At 39.4% G+C, this 19,274-nt stretch overlaps 1 protein-coding gene across 3 annotated transcripts in view; it reads left to right on the forward strand.

Annotated features, from left to right (window-relative positions):
• NDRG3 (NDRG family member 3) overlaps positions 1-19,274 on the forward strand; it is a 78,581-nt gene that overhangs the window by 45,090 nt on the left and 14,217 nt on the right. For 2 of the 3 annotated variants that reach the window (XM_055307105.1, XM_055307114.1), the window contains exons 8-10: positions 572-658; positions 13,137-13,193; positions 19,131-19,234. In XM_055307105.1, the coding sequence (XP_055163080.1) occupies positions 572-658; positions 13,137-13,193; positions 19,131-19,234 (248 nt within the window). The remainder of the gene's footprint in view (positions 1-571; positions 659-13,136; positions 13,194-19,130; positions 19,235-19,274) is intronic. The other variant, XM_055307120.1, reaches the window with a different exon arrangement.

The raw sequence follows: 19,274 nt of genomic DNA on the forward strand, positions 1-19,274 counted from the left end.
AGTGTATGTAGAAATTTTTCAGATGCTTCCTGGGTGATAGGACAGCCTTCTGGGGCAGAGTGGTATCACCCTTCCTCTGGTCTCTGAAAAAAACATAAGAAGGTCCTTTCGGGAACAAGGGCATATGATTGTGAAATTTGCTAGTCTAAGCCTTAGCAGCTCCTTATGCCAAGTGGTTCCAAGGGTACTTTCCCATCAGGGAAGACCATGAACTAAACAACTGCAGAGATACCAAGTGCCTTCCTCTGCTGCAGAAATGTCTCCTCACAGATCTCTGCAAGGCAAGATCATTTTTTTTCCTTTTTATTTTTTTAATTTAAAAACATTTTTTTTTATTGGAGTTGAATTTGAGGGCAAGATCATTTGATAGCATTTTAAGGAACTGGTTTTCCAAATGCTAAGTCAGACTTATTAAAGAGCAAATACTCTACCTAGCACCTCCCTGAAGTCTTTCTTTCAAATCTGAGGCATTATAACATAATTCATAAGAATTCATTAAACATGCTCCAATATTTTTTAGAAGAATGCTGGGAGTGGAACTTTCAAACATTGTCTTTGTCTCCTATTTCAGCTCAATCATCCGGAGCTCGTGGAAGGCCTTGTGCTCATTAATGTTGACCCTTGTGCTAAAGGCTGGATTGACTGGGCAGCTTCCAAAGTAAGCACCAAATGGTATTCATTGGCTTATCTTGGTCTCTTCTCAAAATGTCTTGATATATTTTTTTAATATTTTATTTATTTATATGACAGAGCACAAGCAGGAGGAGCAGCAGAGGGAGAAGCAGAGAGAGAAGCAGGCCCCCCACTGAACAGGGAGCCCAATGTGGGGCTTGATCCCAGGACCCTTAGGTCATGTCCTGAGCCGAAGGCAAATGCTTAACTGACTTAGCCATCCAGGCACCCCTTATTTTTATTTTCTCATTGAAGTATATCCAATTAAAAGCAAAAATTTTTAAGTAGGGCAGCTTGTGCGGCTGCTTTCAGCTCAGGGTCCTAGGATCAAGCCCCTCATCCAGCTCCCTTTTCAGCAAGGAGTCTGCTTCTCCCTGCCCCTGTACCTTTTCCCTCTGGCTTGTGCTCTTTCTTTTTAATAAATAAACAAAATCTTAAAAAAAAAAAAAAAGTTTTAAGTATACAGCTTGATGAATGTTTACATATGTAATTGCCATTCAGTCAATATACAGAATATTTCCACCTCTGGGGTTGAGGGGCCCAGGTGTCAGCTTGTGCTTTGCCCTCAGCTTGCCTTTTGCTCCCTCATCATCCCCCCCACCCCTGCCTTGAACAATTTTGACCCTTAAATCTTTAAGGTTGCTGAAAGCAGATCTCATCTGTAGCTTCTTCCTGCTGAGTGGGAATATAGAGATGTCCCTACCTATGGGTCAATATTGGTCAGTCGGTGAACATATAGGGAAGTTAAAGACAGGCTGAAGCAGCTGAATCCAACGTGGACAGTAAAAAAATGTCTCTTGGGCAGCAAGGACCTTCTGCTGAAGTGAAATTATTGTAGTGATGGAGTCTCAGCACTAAGCAGAAAAACACTGAAAAAGACAATGTGGGATCCCTGGGTGGCTCAGCGGTTTGGCACCTGCCTTTGGCCCAGGGCGCGATCCTGGAGACCCAGGATCGAATCCCACGTCGGGCTCCCGGTGCATGGAGCCTGCTTCTCCCTCTGCCTGTGTCTCTGCGCCTCTCTCTCTCTCTCTCTCTCTCTCTCTCTCTCTCTGTGACTATCATAAATAAATAAAAATTTTAAAAAAAAGAAAAAAAAAGAAAAAGACAATGTATTAGGATTAATATGGCTCTGAGAATGAGAAGTCCAACAAAGATACCCTTAGTAGTTGACCATAGTCCTCCCCTGAACCAGGAACTTAAGCAGTCATAGAAAGACAGGGAAGGATTTTGTTGAGCCTTATTTTGAATATTCATGTCAGTTAGTGACCCCGTCACATTTTTGTGGTAATCTGGAGTATATATATAACCCTGTTTTAATAAAGTATAGGTTTCTCCTTGAGCTGCAGTCAGAATATCAAAAGCCATTTGGTTTTGGAGGGTCACCTTTAGAATTTGTGGATGACTCTGAGTTGGGTCTGGTTAAAGATGGCAGTTGTACATATTTGCAGTTTTATATCAGTAAGCTTCTGGGGCAAATATGGCTATGGATAAAACCATCAAGAAGCCATCCTAGATGTCTGACTTTAACAATATCTTAGTTATGAGGAATCACTGGCAAGTGGGAGAAGACTTGTCTGGGATATGGGCATCCCAAAGTGCATTATCGAATCCATTCATAAGGAAAATGGGGCCACCCATTATCTCCACAGGTTCATAGTTAACCTCTTGGAGTTAGGGTATACTCCACTTTTTAAGGAGCAGTTTTGTCACCCCCGCCACACAGAATGGGTCAAGGTGATAGCTGAGTTATACAGTTGTTGGGGAATCCGTCCCATTTTCCAGCTGTTCAAATTATCATACATCCATGTAATGTGGGAAACAAAGGCAGAAGAAAGAGTATTAAATTTCCTTACTACCTACAGCCCATTGACGAGTCCTTGAAACAGGCAGTGACTTTCCTCTAGGGACTCAAAGGCAATCTTAGCACAACCCCTAGGATCCTGTAAGTCTACTTTAACATATAAAAATTATTTTGGAAACTTTCTTTATCTCTCCTCAACAAGGTTCATGTTGGTAATCACCGCCCCCACCCCGCCTCCAAGCATATGACCCATTAATATACATCTGAAGAGTCTTATGACTCGGGTTTTAATAGACAGTAATGAATGACCTTTTCCTAGCAATAGCTAGCCCCTTCAAGGTCCTGGAAACCTTGCTTCCAAAATTCTTTAGAGACTTACCCTATCCCTAACCCCCTCCCAATTTGAAAGTATATAATGGGCCACTCATCATGACCCCAGTGCAGCTCTTTCTGCCCACGAGTCCTGTCCCTGTGCTTCACTAAAACCACCTTTTTGCACTAAAGACATCTCAAGAATTCTTTCTTAGCTGTTGGTTTTGAATCCAAACGTTCCTTCCTATATCACATGGAGTCCTATAATTATCTCTGAAGAATAACAAGCAAGAAGATTGTCTATATATGAGCTATTGTGGTAATTTTTACCTCAAGTTTTTTAGCTTCGGCAAACAACAAACACTCAAAGACGATCAGAACTAGAATTTAACATCCACAAAGGTATGTTATTGAGACATAATTTTCTCTCCAATATCACCCTTATTTCCAGAGATAGTCAATTCAAGACTAATCAGAAAACCAAGTTCAGTTTTAACAAACTTGGCCTAATTATTTACATAAGTTCAGCAAGAATAGTGATTGATCATATAGATCCTTTAAAATTTGCTTTATTGGAACTTTTTATAAGGAATCTCAATTGAACTTTTAGTAGCCTCTCTAGGCCAGAAGCCAAGCTAAATATTTGCCATCATACATCATACATTCCTGCAAAATCTATAGATTGGGGCAATTCTTCTTCTGGAGGTCCCCAAAATATCCTGAGGTCCCTGGATCTACCAGGAAGTGACATTCTTTACTCACCTAGTAAGACTACTAGGAACTCTGTAAGCAAGGTATCAGGCCAACATTTCCAAGGGGCTTTAGTGGCTCCAGAAAGCCAACCTTAATTTCTTAAAGCTGTCTGATCATATCTGAGTCTGTGCATGTCTCTCTCAAATATGACATTCCTGTCAAAGCCTTGGTAAAATAACCAGTATTTCCAATGGTATCCTGTTTCGAGGACAACAGATTCTCATTGAATTTTTGTAGACAACTGTAATTGCCATGGAAGAATACTACCAAGATTTTCTGAATTTCAGAGGGTTTATTTAGGTAGAGATAAAAGTTAAATGCTTCAGTGTGTTCCAAAGTAAAACTTTATCATATTTCTGTAAATCATAGATATCTTTTTTTTAAGATTTTATTTATTTATTCATGAGAGACAGAGAGAGAGAGAGGCAAAGACGTAGGCAGAGGGAGAAGCAGCCTCCATGCAGGGAGCCCAGGGACTCAATCCTGGGATCACGCCCTAAGCCAAAGGCAGACACTCAACCACTGAGCCACCCAGGCGTCCCAAAATCATAGATATCTTAAAAGAAAGTTTCCTTAATCTAGAAGAGCAAACATTAGAAAACTTAGCAGTGTTTCAAACAAGAATCCCCAAAACCATAATAATTCTTATTCAGTTTGAATGTAGCTTTAGTTCTAGAAATTCTTATCCATTTTAAAAGATATCAAAAACCTGTATTTGTTTTTAAAAAGTTTCTTTTTATGAATCTCCTTGAAGATGAAACTCATTTTGCAAATAATAAAAAGACTGTGATGCAATTGACAAGGAAATTCAGTTATTTCTGACACATAACACTTCAATAATCAGAATGTTAAGTGACAACCTTATTACTAAAACATATTAAACTTAATTACCTTATTACCAAAACATATTAAAACTTCAAGAATTTCAAAATGCATATGCACACACACACACACACACACACATATTTGAACAGTTATAGCATTTACCAAGCAACAACCCAAGGCTTAGCATAATTTGACAGTGCTTTCCAAGTAACATACCTAATAAACAAGTCTAATTGGTCAAAAAGACTTTATTTACAATTCAAACATTGAGGAAGTCTGTTAAAACACTCAAACTTTTTTTTTTTAAGATTTTATTTATTTAGGGATCCCTGGGTGGTACAGCGGTTTAGCGCCTGCCTTTGGCCCAGGGCGCGATCCTGGAGGCCCGGGATCGAATCCCACATCGGGCTCCCGGTGCATGGAGCCTGCTTCTCCATCTGCCTATGTCTCTGCCTCTCTCTCTCTCTCTCTCTCTCTCTGTGATTATCATAAATAAAAAAATTAAAAAAAAAGATTTTATTTATTTATTCATGAGAGACAGAGAGAGGCAGAGACATAGGCAGGGAGAGGCAGGCTCCTCACAGGGAGTCTGATGTAGAACTCGATCCCAGGACCCCAGACCCCAGGATCACACCCCGAGCCAAAGGCTCAGCCACTGAGCCACCCAGGCATCCCAACACTCAGCTTTTAAGGTACATGACTGAATAGGATTATGGATTATTATGAAATTTAAAATTTAATCTTTTATTTAACCAACATGACAAGAGGCATATAGGTAGGGTTATATAGTTGTTAGCAAAATTAAGTTCCTTTAACATTGAAATGTTTTAACTATCTTAAGTAATTAAAGACCTGATAAAGACAAAACATAGAAACTGGTTCTCTGGTCAAAGAAAAGAGAAAAGAATCTTTTTTTTACATTTTCTTATCAAGAGGAAACCAACAATCCAAGGAAACTTTGGCTTTTTAACAGAGTAAAGCAGAATTTCATTGTTATACCAGGATACTTTTATTTATTTATTTTGTTTTGAGAGAGAGCATGAACACGCAGGAGCAGGAGGAGTCAAAGGGAGAGGGAAAGAGTCTTAAGCAGACTCTACATCCAAGTGTAGAGCTGGACAAGGGCCTTGATCTCAAGACTGAGATTATGACCCCGAGCTGAAACCAAGAGTCGGACAGTTAACTGCACCACCCAGGCACCCTCACCAGGGTACTTAAAATCCATTTATATCAAGATTGTGGGCTCAAGCCCCAAGTTGGGCTTTCCACTCAGCACAGAGTCTGCTTGTCCTTTTCCCTCTGCTCCTTCCCCTGCTCTTTCTCTCTCAGCTCAGCTCTCTCAAATAAAATATTTTTAAAAATAAATAAATAAAATCCATTTATTTCAACTTTGGTCCATCCTGATGGCATATAAAATTCCTTTCCAGGGGCACTTGAGTGGCTCAGTTGGTTAAGTGTCAGCTTTAGGCTCAGGTCATGATCCCTGGGTCCTGGGATCAAGCCCCAAGGCTGGCTCCCTGCTCAACAGAGTCTTCTACTCCCTCTCCCCTTGCCCCTCCCCCTCCCACTTGTCCCTCTTTCTCTCTCGAAGGCTCTCTCATAAAATAAATAAATAAATAAATGAATGAATAAATAAATAAACAAATAAATAAATGAAATCTTTTAGAAATAAAAATAGATATCCTTAGTTTTCTGCAGGAAGAAGCAAAAAGCAAAAACCTATGTTCACTAATCAGTGCTTTAGTATTCCATCCTATTTAGAAAAGGCCTAATATCCAGCGAATTTAGTCCAATTTATCATCCAAGCAAAACTTTAAAGTTTCAGTTTACCAAAGACTTAGAAAGTGGTCTTAACAATTACCCCTGGAGGGGCACCTGGATGACGCTGTAGCTGAGTGTCTGCCTTTGGCTCAGGTCATGATCTGGGCATCCTGGGATTGAGTTCCACATGGGGCTCCCTGCAAGGAGCCTGGTTCTCCCTCTGCCTATGTCTGCCTCTCTCTGTGTCTCCCATGAATAAATAAATAAAATCTTAAAAAAAAAATTACCCATGGAAACTTTGAGACAAAATTAACCTTCATTTTAAGTCCTCTCTTTGCTAACAAATTAAAACAGAGATCATGAGCTTATATGATCTTCAGCAAACCTTGGTAGAATAAAAGTTTTGTATTTAATGCTGATAACTCTAAAGACACGTTTATCTTCATAAAACCAACAAACTTGAACTAGTTTAAATACCAAATATATTCCATCTGGGTCCACTTAAAAGGCAGTCAATTTGCTCCCCATTGTCAATTTTTATTAGAGATGCTGCTGGGAAAATCTGAAGTGGGAAGTGGAAGTCCAGGGCTGTGCACTTTGCTCCTTGACAGTGAGGGTAGGAGGAGCCAATGGTGCCAGAGGCACCAAAGATGGTATAGGAACCAGGTATACCAGTTGCACCCAAGATGGTGCAGAAACAGGAGGATGGGGAGAGCAAAGCAGAAGAGGTGAGGTACCACCAGGAAGGCTGGAGGCAGATAAAAGCCCAGAGGGCAGAGTGAGGTCTCCTGGTCCTAAAGCTCATCAGCCTACAGAGATGAAAAGACAGGGTTTGGGGTTTGTTTTGTTTTGTTTTTGTTTTTGTTTTTTTTCCACCAAGCAGTGGAATTAGGCAGTCCATGTCAGGCCAGAGAGGACAGGAAACTTCCTCAAAACAAAAGGTAACTGCTTAGGAATATTCCTTAAGGTCCCAGTCGTGAGGTGGACTAACCCACAGAGAGTTGGCTACACTTACCATAGCCATTAACCTGGGAAATTAATAAGGGAGAAGCTCCCACATATAAGAGTAACCTGGGTCTATTAGGAGGGAGGAACAGTGAGAGTCAGTGTCCTCCTCATTAGGGATGGTCTGTGTTTCCTCCAGCAATGTGGATTTATTCAGAGGAGGCCTGTTTAAGAAGTTATCATCCAGTATATCTGGAGAGTTTTCTAGCCTGATTAGTGGCCAAACACTAGAGGCCCTTAGGTCGGGGTCCTGATTTCGAGCCATGAAGCCCGGATAAAGCGTACCTATTTACCTTGTTTCCTGCAGAAGAAATCTAATTCATAAATCACATTGAGGCTGTGCAGTGTTACAGAAGATCAGTCCTTTCTTAAATTTTGCAATCCGAATGTTTTCATTGGGTTAAAAGGCATCCCAAAGGAGAGTCCTAGGGAACCAAAGAAGCAAGAACTCCCCCACCCCACTCCTAGATTGTGTCCCACACAGTATATGTCAGAGGTTCCTGGTGTCAAAGTGACCAGAGGTGTCCCTTGAACAAAATTGCTATGATCACCCCTGCCCTGCCGTAAAGGCCCTGTAGGAGGGATTGCTAGTATCCCCGTGCTTCCCCCATTGCATTCTGGACTATAAATGGGGGCCAGTGAATGGACCAAAATACCATGCCTTGTCATTCCATGAAGAAGCCACCATTTTAACACAAGGAAAACACTAGAAAGTTTTACAAAGGGAAATTAGCCAATTTTATAATATAAGTAATTAGGAGAATTTGATGAAGAATAGTAAAGGTAGAAATCCATCATGGTCTAAACAACATTCCAACACGTGTAGTCCTTACAGCCAACTTCCCTAGGAAATTGTCACTGATTGGGTTTTAATCCAATAAAGGATTGGTTTCAGCTGGCTCTGAGGGAGGTCTTATGACCAGAAATGGCTAGACCAGAAATGTGACATTAGGTCCATGAGGAGGAAACCTTACACAGGAGTCTTAAGATTGGCAGCCATCCTAGTGACTTAGGTGGCTGTCCTATGTCCAAGAAAGACAACTTTGTATAAGAATAGGAATAAAGAGAGGGCATCAAGTTTCTGAGTCTTATTACCATTCTGGCCAGGGTACTAGCTTCCAGCCAAAAGGCAAGCTTCTGTTCCTCCCTGTAGAATAGCTGAAGGCTACGCAGCCTGAGCGATTAACATGAAAGTGTTCCAGTAAGACCATACTCCTTGAATACCCTCTAAAATGAACATAAAAAGAGAGTAACTCACCAAATTTGCACCAAAGTTGGAAGTCCAGGTGAAGGAAGATGCAGAATCCGCATACAGGGCACCAAAAGTATGATGTGGGATCATTGAGCCCAATGGTCAAGAAAGAATTCTTGAGTTGTTTACTGTGTGCAAAGAGGTGTTTTTATTATAGCACAGGGACAGGACTCAAGGACAGAAAGAGCTGCTCTTGGGATGGTGTGGAGCTAATTATCTACTTGGGGGGCACGGCTGAGGAGGGTAGAGATAACCTAAGTCTCCAACAGTATTTTTTTCATGCTAAAGAAGAGTGATAGGATCCTGGAGGTCTGGCTATTTTTAGTCTCTAGCAAAACATTAACATTAAAGTACTATGAATTCCTTGAGGAATGTCACACATATCCCACCTCTGGGAGCTAAGGGGAGAGAGTGTTAGCTTGTGCTTTGCCCTCATGATATTGACTTTACAAATATAAACAATCCCAGCAAACAACCAGAGTGAAAAGAGGGAATAAGGGTAAAAACCATAGTACTATATAACTTTTGCGTTGAACTGACCTGTGTTGGAAAAAGAATTACTTTTGAAACACTCTACTAAAGTACAAATGCTGGGCAGCTCTGGTGGCTCAGCGGTTTAACGCTGCCTTCAGCCCAGGGCCTGATCCTGGAGATCCGGGATCGAGTTCCACATGGGGCTCCCTGTGTGGAGCCTGCTTCGCCCTCTGCCTGTGTCTCTGCCTCTCTCTGTCTCTCATGAATGAATAAATAAAATCTTTTTTTTTTGAATAAATAAAATCTTAAAAAAAAAAAGTACAAATGCTATTTGTGTTATTTCAATCTGAAACTTTGAGATTAATATTGAATCAGTGATGTTATAAAGTTTTCCAGAGGAAAAAATAACCCAAGCTTTCATTACTTGCTAAAAGATCCCTAATGTAATAATCTCATTTTTAAACAAATACCTATCCCAAAGTATTTGTAAATTACTATGTTTATTTTAATACACACAATTGAAGATAGTCTCCAAAATACCACTATCCAGCTTGTCATATGTATCAAGAATCTTTATTGATACTCAACCATGAGATCCAATAATTCAATACCTAGGAACTTACCTGAAGAATAATTAATAATATTTGCAAAGATTTAAATAGGAGGATAATAAAAGCATGAGAACAAGACCCAAGGGCTCACAGAGCTGCCCTGGGATTGTGAGGAGCAATTGATTTGATTATATACTTTTTAGTTGGGAGGGGACGGAAACAAAGTTTCCAAAAGGATTTTCACATGTTAAAGAAGACTTAAAGGATCCTGCAGGCTTAGCTATTGTCACACCCAAGTCTAGCAAGACATTAAGATTGGGAGTCCTTGGAGGAATGTCAGGCTCTGCTTGTCTCAAGTATTTGTCAGTGGGCTGCAAGTTAAAAGGTTACTTAATTTTATCTACCTTTTCTTTTGCCTTTGTTCTTCACATAATTTGCTATGTACCAGGCACTATTCCTAAATGTTTTAAGTATGTTTAAACTTTTCATTCTGAGGATAACTCATGAATTGGTACTACTATTGTTATCCCACAGAAAAATTAAATCATTTGCTTAAGGTCACACAGCTGGGATGTCAAAGAGCCAAAATATTCATTAACACCTTGTTTATAGGGCTAAAATATGGAAACAGTTTAAGATCAACAAAATTATGATATAACCATAGAACGGACTATCCTGCAACCAAAATTTTGTTTTTTGGTTATTTAAAGAAATGAGAAAATTGTCATGTTTAAAAAATAGAAAAAAAACTATATATGTCCCAACTTTGTTAGGTAGATATGCACAAGAAAGAAGGGAAAATAATTTGGCCTGGCTCAGTCTAATAGAGAAAATGTGGGGTTCAGAGCTAATAGCCAAGAAAGAACTCTTAACAAAGTCTTTAGTAGAAAAAGGTAGTTTTACTAAAGCACAAGACAGGACTTATGGTCAGAAAGAGCTGCACTGGGGTTGTGATAGGTGACTGATTATATACTTTCAAGTTGGGAGGGGATTAGGGATAGTGTTAAGTCTCCAAGAATTTTAGAAGGAAGGTTTCCAGGACCTTGAAGGGGGGTAGCTATTGTTAGGAAAAGGTCATTCATTTCTGTCTAGTAAAACTCAGGTCCTGAGACCCTTCAGATGTGTATCAGTGGCCATATGCTTGGAGGATGACTGCCAACATATATCTTTGGGGGTAGAGATAAGGGAAGTTTCCAAAGAAACTTTTTTTAGGGGAGGGGAGGAGAGAAGGAGAGATCAGGAGATAAACCCAAACTGGCTCTTATGCCCAGCACAGAGCCCAGGATGGGGCTTGATCTCACAACCCCTGAGATCATGACCTGAGCTGAAATCAAGAATCACATGCTTAACCAACTGAGCCACCCAGGTGCCCCTCCAAAGGAATTTTTATATGTTAAAGAAGATTTACAAGATCCTGGGGTACCTGGATAATGTTAAGCTAAGATTGCCTTTTGCCCTTAGCAAAGAAAGTGCAACATCAAGGCATCTGAGCTCCCAGAGGAAGGTCACTCTGCCTATTTCAAGGACTTGTCACAGAGCTGTAGGCAGTAAAGAAATTTAATTTTTTCTTTTGCCTTGCTTTCCCACATCAAGTAGAGCATCTGACTTTTCATTTCAGGGTGGTAATTTCAAGCCCCATTTTGGGTGTAGAGATTACTTAAAAAAAATAAAAATCAATAAAAGTGCTGGTCTTACCCACTATATTAAAAAAAATAAAGAGGGAAAAGAATTTGTTACTAGTAGTTCTATCTTTGGCTGGTAGCATTACAGATGATTTTTATTTTCCCTTTCATATTCTATATCTTCTTAATTTTCTTTTTTTTTCTTCTTAATTTTCTATGATAAATATGTATTACTTTAAAATTACTTAACAATATTAAAATATCCCACCTACTGGAATTTTAAGAAACAGCAAACAAAGGCAGAAAAAAGAGAGACAACCCAAAAAACAGACTCTCAACTGGAGAGCAGATGGTACCAGAGGGGAGGTGGGTGGGGGGGATGGGTGAAATAACTGAAGAGGATTAAGATTATACTTACTTTGATGAGCACTGTGTAATATTTGGAATTGTTAAATCACTGTATTATACAACTGAAATGAATATAACACAGTTTGTTAAGTACACTAGAATTAAAAAAAAAACTTCATCTACCAGTAGACTAGATTCTAAAAAATTTATCCATTTCTCTCCACACTTAAATATTAGAGAAATATGCATACTCCAGCTTGATATAAAATATATTAATGATGCTATTGCCAGCTGCTGTGGAAATTCTTTCTTATAACCTGACTTACTTAAAATTTGTTCTAATTCCTGTTTAGTTGTGTGGTTATATTAAAATTTACCCGAACACTCTCAATAATGGATAATAAACTGTGTGTTAAAAAAAAAAATAAATAAACTGTGTGTTAATAACCTAAAAAAATTGTTATAAGACTTGAGAATGACCTTATGAGTATTAAACATGAATGGTTGTTATTAATTCTAATTATCTTTAATTTATAACAATTTCATCATTGGTCACTTCTGTGAAGATTTCTGGGCTTCCTTAACCTTTCTGGGACTCTGCGATCCTGCTCTACCTTTATCCATGTCTGTCTCCTCATCTCCTCTTCTCCATCTGCACTCCCATTTCAGCACTTCACCTCTAATCCAAGTCAGCAGTAGGAATGAAGCATAAAACCAAGGATGAAGGCTACAGGGAATCAGCAATATAATTTGAGTTGGAAATTTTTCTGAAAACAGACTAGCTGTGTGCAGATTTGCACAGATTGCTGCATTTATTAGACTGTGTGATATGCATCATTTTGAAATGGAAAAAAATAGAAAAATGTTCAAAACTCAGGAACATTCTGTAAACAGCAATTTCCTCCCACTCCCTGAAATGATGATAGCAAAAACTCCAGGAAAGGAAAAAAAAAATTTTTTTTTTTAATTCTTGGATGACTTGGAAGTAGTCTTAAATCAATCCTTGTTAGCCATGACACAAGTGTAAATGAAGAAACATAAGAATGAAGTAGCTAGTAGCCAAGTGTTCTAGGTCTTAAGTTTTCAAAGAAGAAATGACCAGCATTTCTTCTAGCCACCTATTTCTTTTTTTTTCTCCAAAAATTATTTATTTGAGAGAGAGAGAGAACACGAGTGGGGGGCTGCAGAGGAAGGAGAACTAGACCCTACGCTGAGCAGGGAGCCTGATGCAAGCTCAGTTCCAGGACCCCGGGGATGCCTGGGTGACTCAGGATGTGATTCCAGGGGTCCTGGGATTGAGTCCCACACTGGGGTCCCCCTGGGGAACCTCTTTCTCCCTCTGCTTATGTCTCTGCCTCTCTCTGTGTATCAAATAAATAAATAAATAAATAAATAAATAAATAAATATCTTTTTTTTAATAAATAAAATCTTAAAAAAAAAAATTCCAGGACCCCGGGATCATGACCCGAACCGAGGGCAGTTGCTTAACCAACTGAGCTATCCAGGTACCCCTCTAGCCACCTATTTCAAAGCAGACGATATTATTTCTGTGAAAGGGAGACTTCGTTTTTTTCTGACTTGTTTATTGTTATCATGTATCTTGAAACCACCATCTCATGAAAATGTGTGACCCTGAGTTATGCTTTTGTTTGTTGAGGGTTTACATGTGTACAATAAAGTACAGTAATCATGAGTGGACAGCTTGATAAATATGTATGCTTAACTCCCTTGACACAAAGCTTCTATCTTTTTTTAGCTCTCAGGCTTGACAACCAATGTTGTGGACATTATTTTGGCACATCACTTTGGTCAGGTAAGTGCCTATTCCAAGCCAGCTGTTTGTTGGCTTGCAGCAAAATCTTATTTACCTCAGGAAAGACAGGGTGCCTTAGAGTTCACCGGATCCTAGTGGATACACCACTTCCAGGGCAGAGTATGATGCACGTGGCCCAGCAAAGGCCAGTCTTCAGGGAGAGACATTAGCTCAGTGCCACATGCCTCTTGGCATTTGAAGAGATGAGGGAAGACAGGATCCCCTCCCCTGCCACCTGTCCCCTTCAGCAGCATGCCATCTGTTAATGTTTGATAACATCACAAGCCTCACCAAACATCTTCAGAGCCATGATGAGGTCTGGGAAAGGCTTCACAAAAATAGAAATTTCAGAGAAAACAGAAACCAAAAGAAACAAATGTCAGTGCTTAAAGAACCTTAGAATTTCTCTTGTTCGTTCTCATGTTTTACTGGTAAGAAAACTGAAGTCTGTAGAGGCAGTGAACAGTAATGGATAATTACTGGTTGGGAAAGGTAACCTCAGTCCTCTTTTCAGAGGGAGGAGTGCATTGGATAGTAAGATTCTGAATGAGCTGATAAGTATCATATTTTTTGTAAGAGTTGGGGAAGGATTGCTGTTGATTCTTCTTTAAATGTTTGGTAGAATTTACAGCGACACCATCTGGGACAAAGCTTTTCTTTGTGTATACTAAAGAAAAGGTTACTAATTTAATGTCTTTACTTATTAAAGATCTATTCAAATTTTTCTATTCTTTGAGATGCTTTATTTTTTTTGAGATGCTTTAGATAGTATGTGTCTTTCTAGAAATTTATCCATTTCATCTCAGTTACTTAATTTGTTGGTATAAATTATTCATGATACTCCTTTATAATTCTTTTTATTTCTGTAAAGTTGAAAATATCTTCTCTTTCCTCCCCATTTTTTATTTTTTATTATTTTTTTAAGATTTTATTTATTTACTCATAAGAGACACAGAGAGAGAGGTAGAGACCCAGGCAGAGGGAGAAGCAGGCTCCATGCAGGGAGCCTGACACCGAACCCAATCCCGGGTCTCCAGGATCACACCCTGGGCCGAAGGCAGGCACTAAACTGCTGAGCCACCCGGCTGCCCTCCTCCCTATTTTAGTAATTTGAATCTTACCTCTTATTTTAGCCAACCTCTAGCCAACCAATTGTTTTTTTTTTTGTTTGTTTGTTTGTTTGTTTAAAGATTTTATTATTTATTCATGAGAGACACAGGGAGAGAAACGCAGAGACACAAGCAGAGGGAGAAGCAAACTCCATGCAGGGAGCCGGACATGGGACTCGATCCCAGGTCTGCAGGATCACGCCCTGGGCCAAAGGTGGTGCTAAACCCCTGAGCTACCGGGGCTGTCCCAATTGTTTGGTTTTATTGGTTTTCTTTTCCTGTTCTTTTTTAAATTCTCTATTTCATTTATTTCCACTCCAATTATTATTTCCTTCTGCTTGCTTTAATTTTCCTGTTTTTCTAGTTGTTTTCTTTTTTTTTTTTAATCAGCTTTCCAATATGGGGCTCGAACTCACGACCCTCATATGAAGACCTGAGCCATGCAGATGCCCCTTCTTTTTCTAGTTTCTTAAGGTGGAAGGCTAGCTATGAATTTGAGATCTCTCTTCTTTTTTTCATATACACATTTACAGCTATAAATTTCCCTCTCAACACATGTTAGCTGCAGCCCATAAGTTCTGGCAGTTTCATTTATCTCAAAATTATATTCTAATTTCCTAATGATTCCTTCTTTGACGCATTATTTAGTATTTTGTTCAGTTTCCCAGATTTCCTTCTGTTATTGATTTCTAATTTCATCCCATTGTGATCAGAGAATATATTTAATATTTCATTCCTTTTTGAATGTCTTGAGATTTATTTTATATCCTAGCATATGATCCTATCATGTGGCCTGTCTGTTCCATGAGCACATGACAAGGATGTGTATTCATTCTACTGCCATTAAGTGGAGTGTACTCTGGGTGTCTTGTCAGGTCTAGTGGTTTATGGTGTTCAATTTTTCTATTTCATTGTGATCTTCTGGATCATTATTCATCCATAAATGAAAGTGAGTTATTAAAATTATCACTTACTATTGTTGAATTTTTCTTTCTCCCTTCACTTCTGTTTGTTTTTGCTTTGTGTATCATGATTGCTTGTCTTCCTGATGTTATATTTTTATTTAACAGAACTTGGAACTAATCTTCTTTCATTAGCCCCATCTTTACCCTCTGCTTCCAGAGAGAACTGGTGCCTACAAATCTCGAGCCTTTTCAGGCTACATGGTACATGTTCACTGACTTCTTTCACTCTCCCCACTGCCAGCCTACCAGGCTTACTGAATCTGCTAAATGAACAATTACAGTCTTTCTAATGCTTTCTCACTTTCAAAATGTTATTGCTGTTGTTGTTTTTTCCTGTTGCCTTTGTCCTTAGTAGTTTATGACTTATAAAGAAGAAACTGCTATTCTTTTTATGATTTTTCTAGGAGTAAAATTGCATGTGTGGGTTTTTTAAAAAGATTTATTTATTCATGAGAGACACACACACAGAGAGAGAGAGAGAGAGGCAGAGACATAGGCAGAGGGAGAAGCAGGCTCTTTGCAGGAGCCTGATGTGGGACTCGATCCCGGATTCCAGGATCACGACCTGAGCTGAAGGCAGCCACCCAACCCCTGAGCCACCCAGACGTTCCATAAAATTGTGTTTTAATCCAGCATCTTTAATTGGAAATCTCAAACACTATGACCTTTTCACATGTGCTGCATAGAGTGGGTACTCTCCTAAAGACATAGCATGCTTGGTTTTGTTGTTGTTGTTGTTTTTAAATTTTTATTTATTTATTCATGAGAGACACACAGAGAGAGGTAGAGATACCGGCAGGGGGAAAAGCAGGCTTCCCATGAGGGAGCCTGATGTGGGACTCCATCCCAGGACCCGAGGATCGCAACCTGAGCCAAAGGCAGATGCTCAAAAAAAAAAAAAAAAAAAGGCAGATGCTCAACCACTGAGCCACCCAGTTGCCCCAGCATGCTTGGTTTTGACTGTAAACCTTAAAAACCAGTTCACAAAGTTTATGAAATTCTATGCTAAGTGCTGTGGAGGAGAGAAAAGTATATAAGATATGGCCCTTATTCTCTGGGAGTTCACTCTGTATGGAGATATGCTATATAGAAATACTATTGTAGCACAGGTAAAAAGAGACAAGTAATAAGCACTACCTTTCACTAAACACCTACGAATTTCAGACAGACGTTTTATGTATATTAATCAGTCTGATAATCTCATCATAGGAATTGTGTTATTCCCACTTCACAGATAAAGAATGAATTGGTTTCCAGCTAATAACTTACGGAGGGAGGATATATGAAGCCAGATTTGTGCCTAGCTCTGAAGCTTTCCTTTCTCTACCCTGTCAGGGTACCTTAGGAGAGGGGCACCATGAGGGAGCTAGAGGAATTCAAGGGCAGGAGAAGTTTACTTCTTAATTTGGGGATCAGGGAAGGGCTTCAATGCAGAGGAGGTATCCCATCTGGGCCTTGAAGGATAAATAAAATTCAACATTTTAGGTTTCGGGAAGAAGAGGATCATTCTAGGAATGAGGAGTAGTTTGCTTAAAAACCAAGAGACCTTGCTTTCCATTTTGCTGTCAACCTAGAACTACTCTTAAAAAATAAAGTCTTGGGATGCCTGGCTGGCTCAGTCGGAGTGTGCAACTCTTGATCCCAGGGTGTGAGTTTGAGCCCCATGTTGGGTATAGAGATCACTTAAATAAATAAACTTAAAAAAAATTTAAGCAAGCAAATTTTGTATTGCTTCTAATATTTTGAAATGGAAATAAAATAAGGTGTTTTTTTTTGTTTTATTTATTTATTTATTTATTTATTTATTTATTTATTTATTTATGGTAGAGAGAGAGAGAGAGAGGCGCAGAGACATAGGCAGAGGGAGAAGCAGGCTCCATGCACCAGGAGCCTGATGTGGGATTCGATCCTGGGTCTCCAGGATCGCGCCCTGGGCCAAAGGCAGGCGCCAAACCGCTGCGCCACCCAGGGATCCCTAAAATAAGGTTTTGAAATATGAATAATCTCATCTTCACCAATAAGAAAAAATGACTATAGTGACATCCTCTTTTTTTATCTATCCAATTTGCAAAAATTTAAAAGAATGGCCATTTGTATTAGTAAGGTTGTGGAGAAACAAGTGGTATAAATAAACAGTACAGCTGCATATGTCCTGATAAGGAATGATCTCTACCATACTTTAAGGGGAGAAGCAAGGTATAGAACAGTATGTTTATGCTTTTTTTTTTTTTTTAAGTGGGAAGGGGGTGGCAATTTGTATATGTAACAGCTTTACCTAAGAAGTTGCATTAGTGGACAGCCCCAGTGGCGCAGCGGTTTAGCGCCGCCTGCAGCCCAGGGTGTGATCCTGGAGACCTGGGATCAAGTCCCACGTCGGGCTCCCTGCATGGAGCCCGCTTCTCCCTCTGCCTGTGTCTCTGCCTCTCTCTCCTGTGTGTCTCTATGAAAAAATAAATAAATCTTTAAAAAAAAAAAAAAAAGTCCATGATCTTTAAAAAAAAAAAAAAAAGAAGTTGCATTAGTACTTAAGCCAGTTTTACCTCTTTTACACCATTATCATTTTTTCCCTCTTTTAGCTCAAACTTTGCTGTTCAGGTTCCTCTCCAGACCTTCAAGGGAGAGCTGGCTATGTATTTCATCTCTGATTACTCTGTGCTTCATTTGTTATTTACTTCTCTTACTATAATTTCTTTAGCATTTACTGTATTTCCTCAGAGTGATTGTAGTGCCTTTAGTTTCAGGTAGACTCTGATCCATTTGGTCAGTTTCCATCTATTCTTGGCTGACTTCATCTATATGGTAGTAAGAATACAAACAGATACTCTCCTTATTTTATTTCTCTACATGGTTTGATGGTAACCTTTACACACTACCCTGGATTAACTGGCTCTCCTGCTATCCCTGATCCATTTCTTTCCACCAAAGCAAACGTTTTCTGTTCTGCTTAAAACTGCTTGCCAAGTTGTGTGTGTGTGTGCATGCATGTGCGCACTTGTGTACAGGTGTACACTTAAGTACATATGTATTTCCCACCTTCCATTTATTTTCCACTTTACAATTCATATAACTTTTATTTTATTTTATTTTAAATAAGTTTTTCTAAAAAATGTATTTATTCAGAGAGAGAGAGAGACTGAGAGGCAGAGACACAGGCAGAGGGAGAAGCAGGCCCTATGCAGGACTTGATCCTGGGTCTCCAGGATCAGACCCCGGGCTGCAGGCGGCACTAAACTGCTGCGCCACCGGGAGTGCCCATAACTTTTATATCTAATCTTTAAAACAGCCTTGTCAGGGGTGCTTGGCTGCCTCAGTTGGTAGAGCATGCAACTCTTGATCTCAGAGTTGTAGGTTCAAGCCCCGCATTAGTCATAGAGTCTGTTTAAAAATAAATAGATAGAACAGCCTTTTTAGATACCTGGTTATTATCTTCATGTGTTATGAGGAAAGACAGAACATGCAAAAAACACAAATAAGGAAACTAGAGTTCTGAATGGCTAAGTGACCTGAATTCCCCAGGTAGTACTTGAATCCAAGTCCAGTGCAGTTTGTGGGTACTACAAGTAAGAAGGACGTTCAGAGAAAATCTCTTAAGTTTTTACATTTGGCTTAGAGTTGGTGACCGGCCTTTCCCATAATAGATTCTTTGTGCCCTCATCCAACACAGAATATGGCACTGAACTAATCTACTATAGATAAACATTTCAGCCATTCAGTCTACCAATATGAGAGTAGGCCCCAGGCTCTGCCTCATTTCCCATCATAAGCAGAGAGTTTAGGCATTGGGCATTGAGAATGCAAACCAAACAACATAAATCTGTACTATAGCTCAGAAGTTTACCTGTGTCTCTTTTCAATTGTTCTAGGAAGAGTTGCAGGCCAACCTGGACCTGATTCAAACCTACAGACTGCATATTGCCCAAGATATCAATCAAGAAAACTTACAGCTCTTCCTGGGTTCTTACAACGGGTACAGTTGTTTTTTATTCCTCCACTTAAATATAAACTAG

This window comes from Nyctereutes procyonoides, unplaced genomic scaffold, assembly GCF_905146905.1.
Source record: "Nyctereutes procyonoides isolate TBG_1078 unplaced genomic scaffold, NYPRO_anot_genome, whole genome shotgun sequence".
Taxonomy (NCBI): Eukaryota; Metazoa; Chordata; class Mammalia; order Carnivora; family Canidae; genus Nyctereutes; species Nyctereutes procyonoides.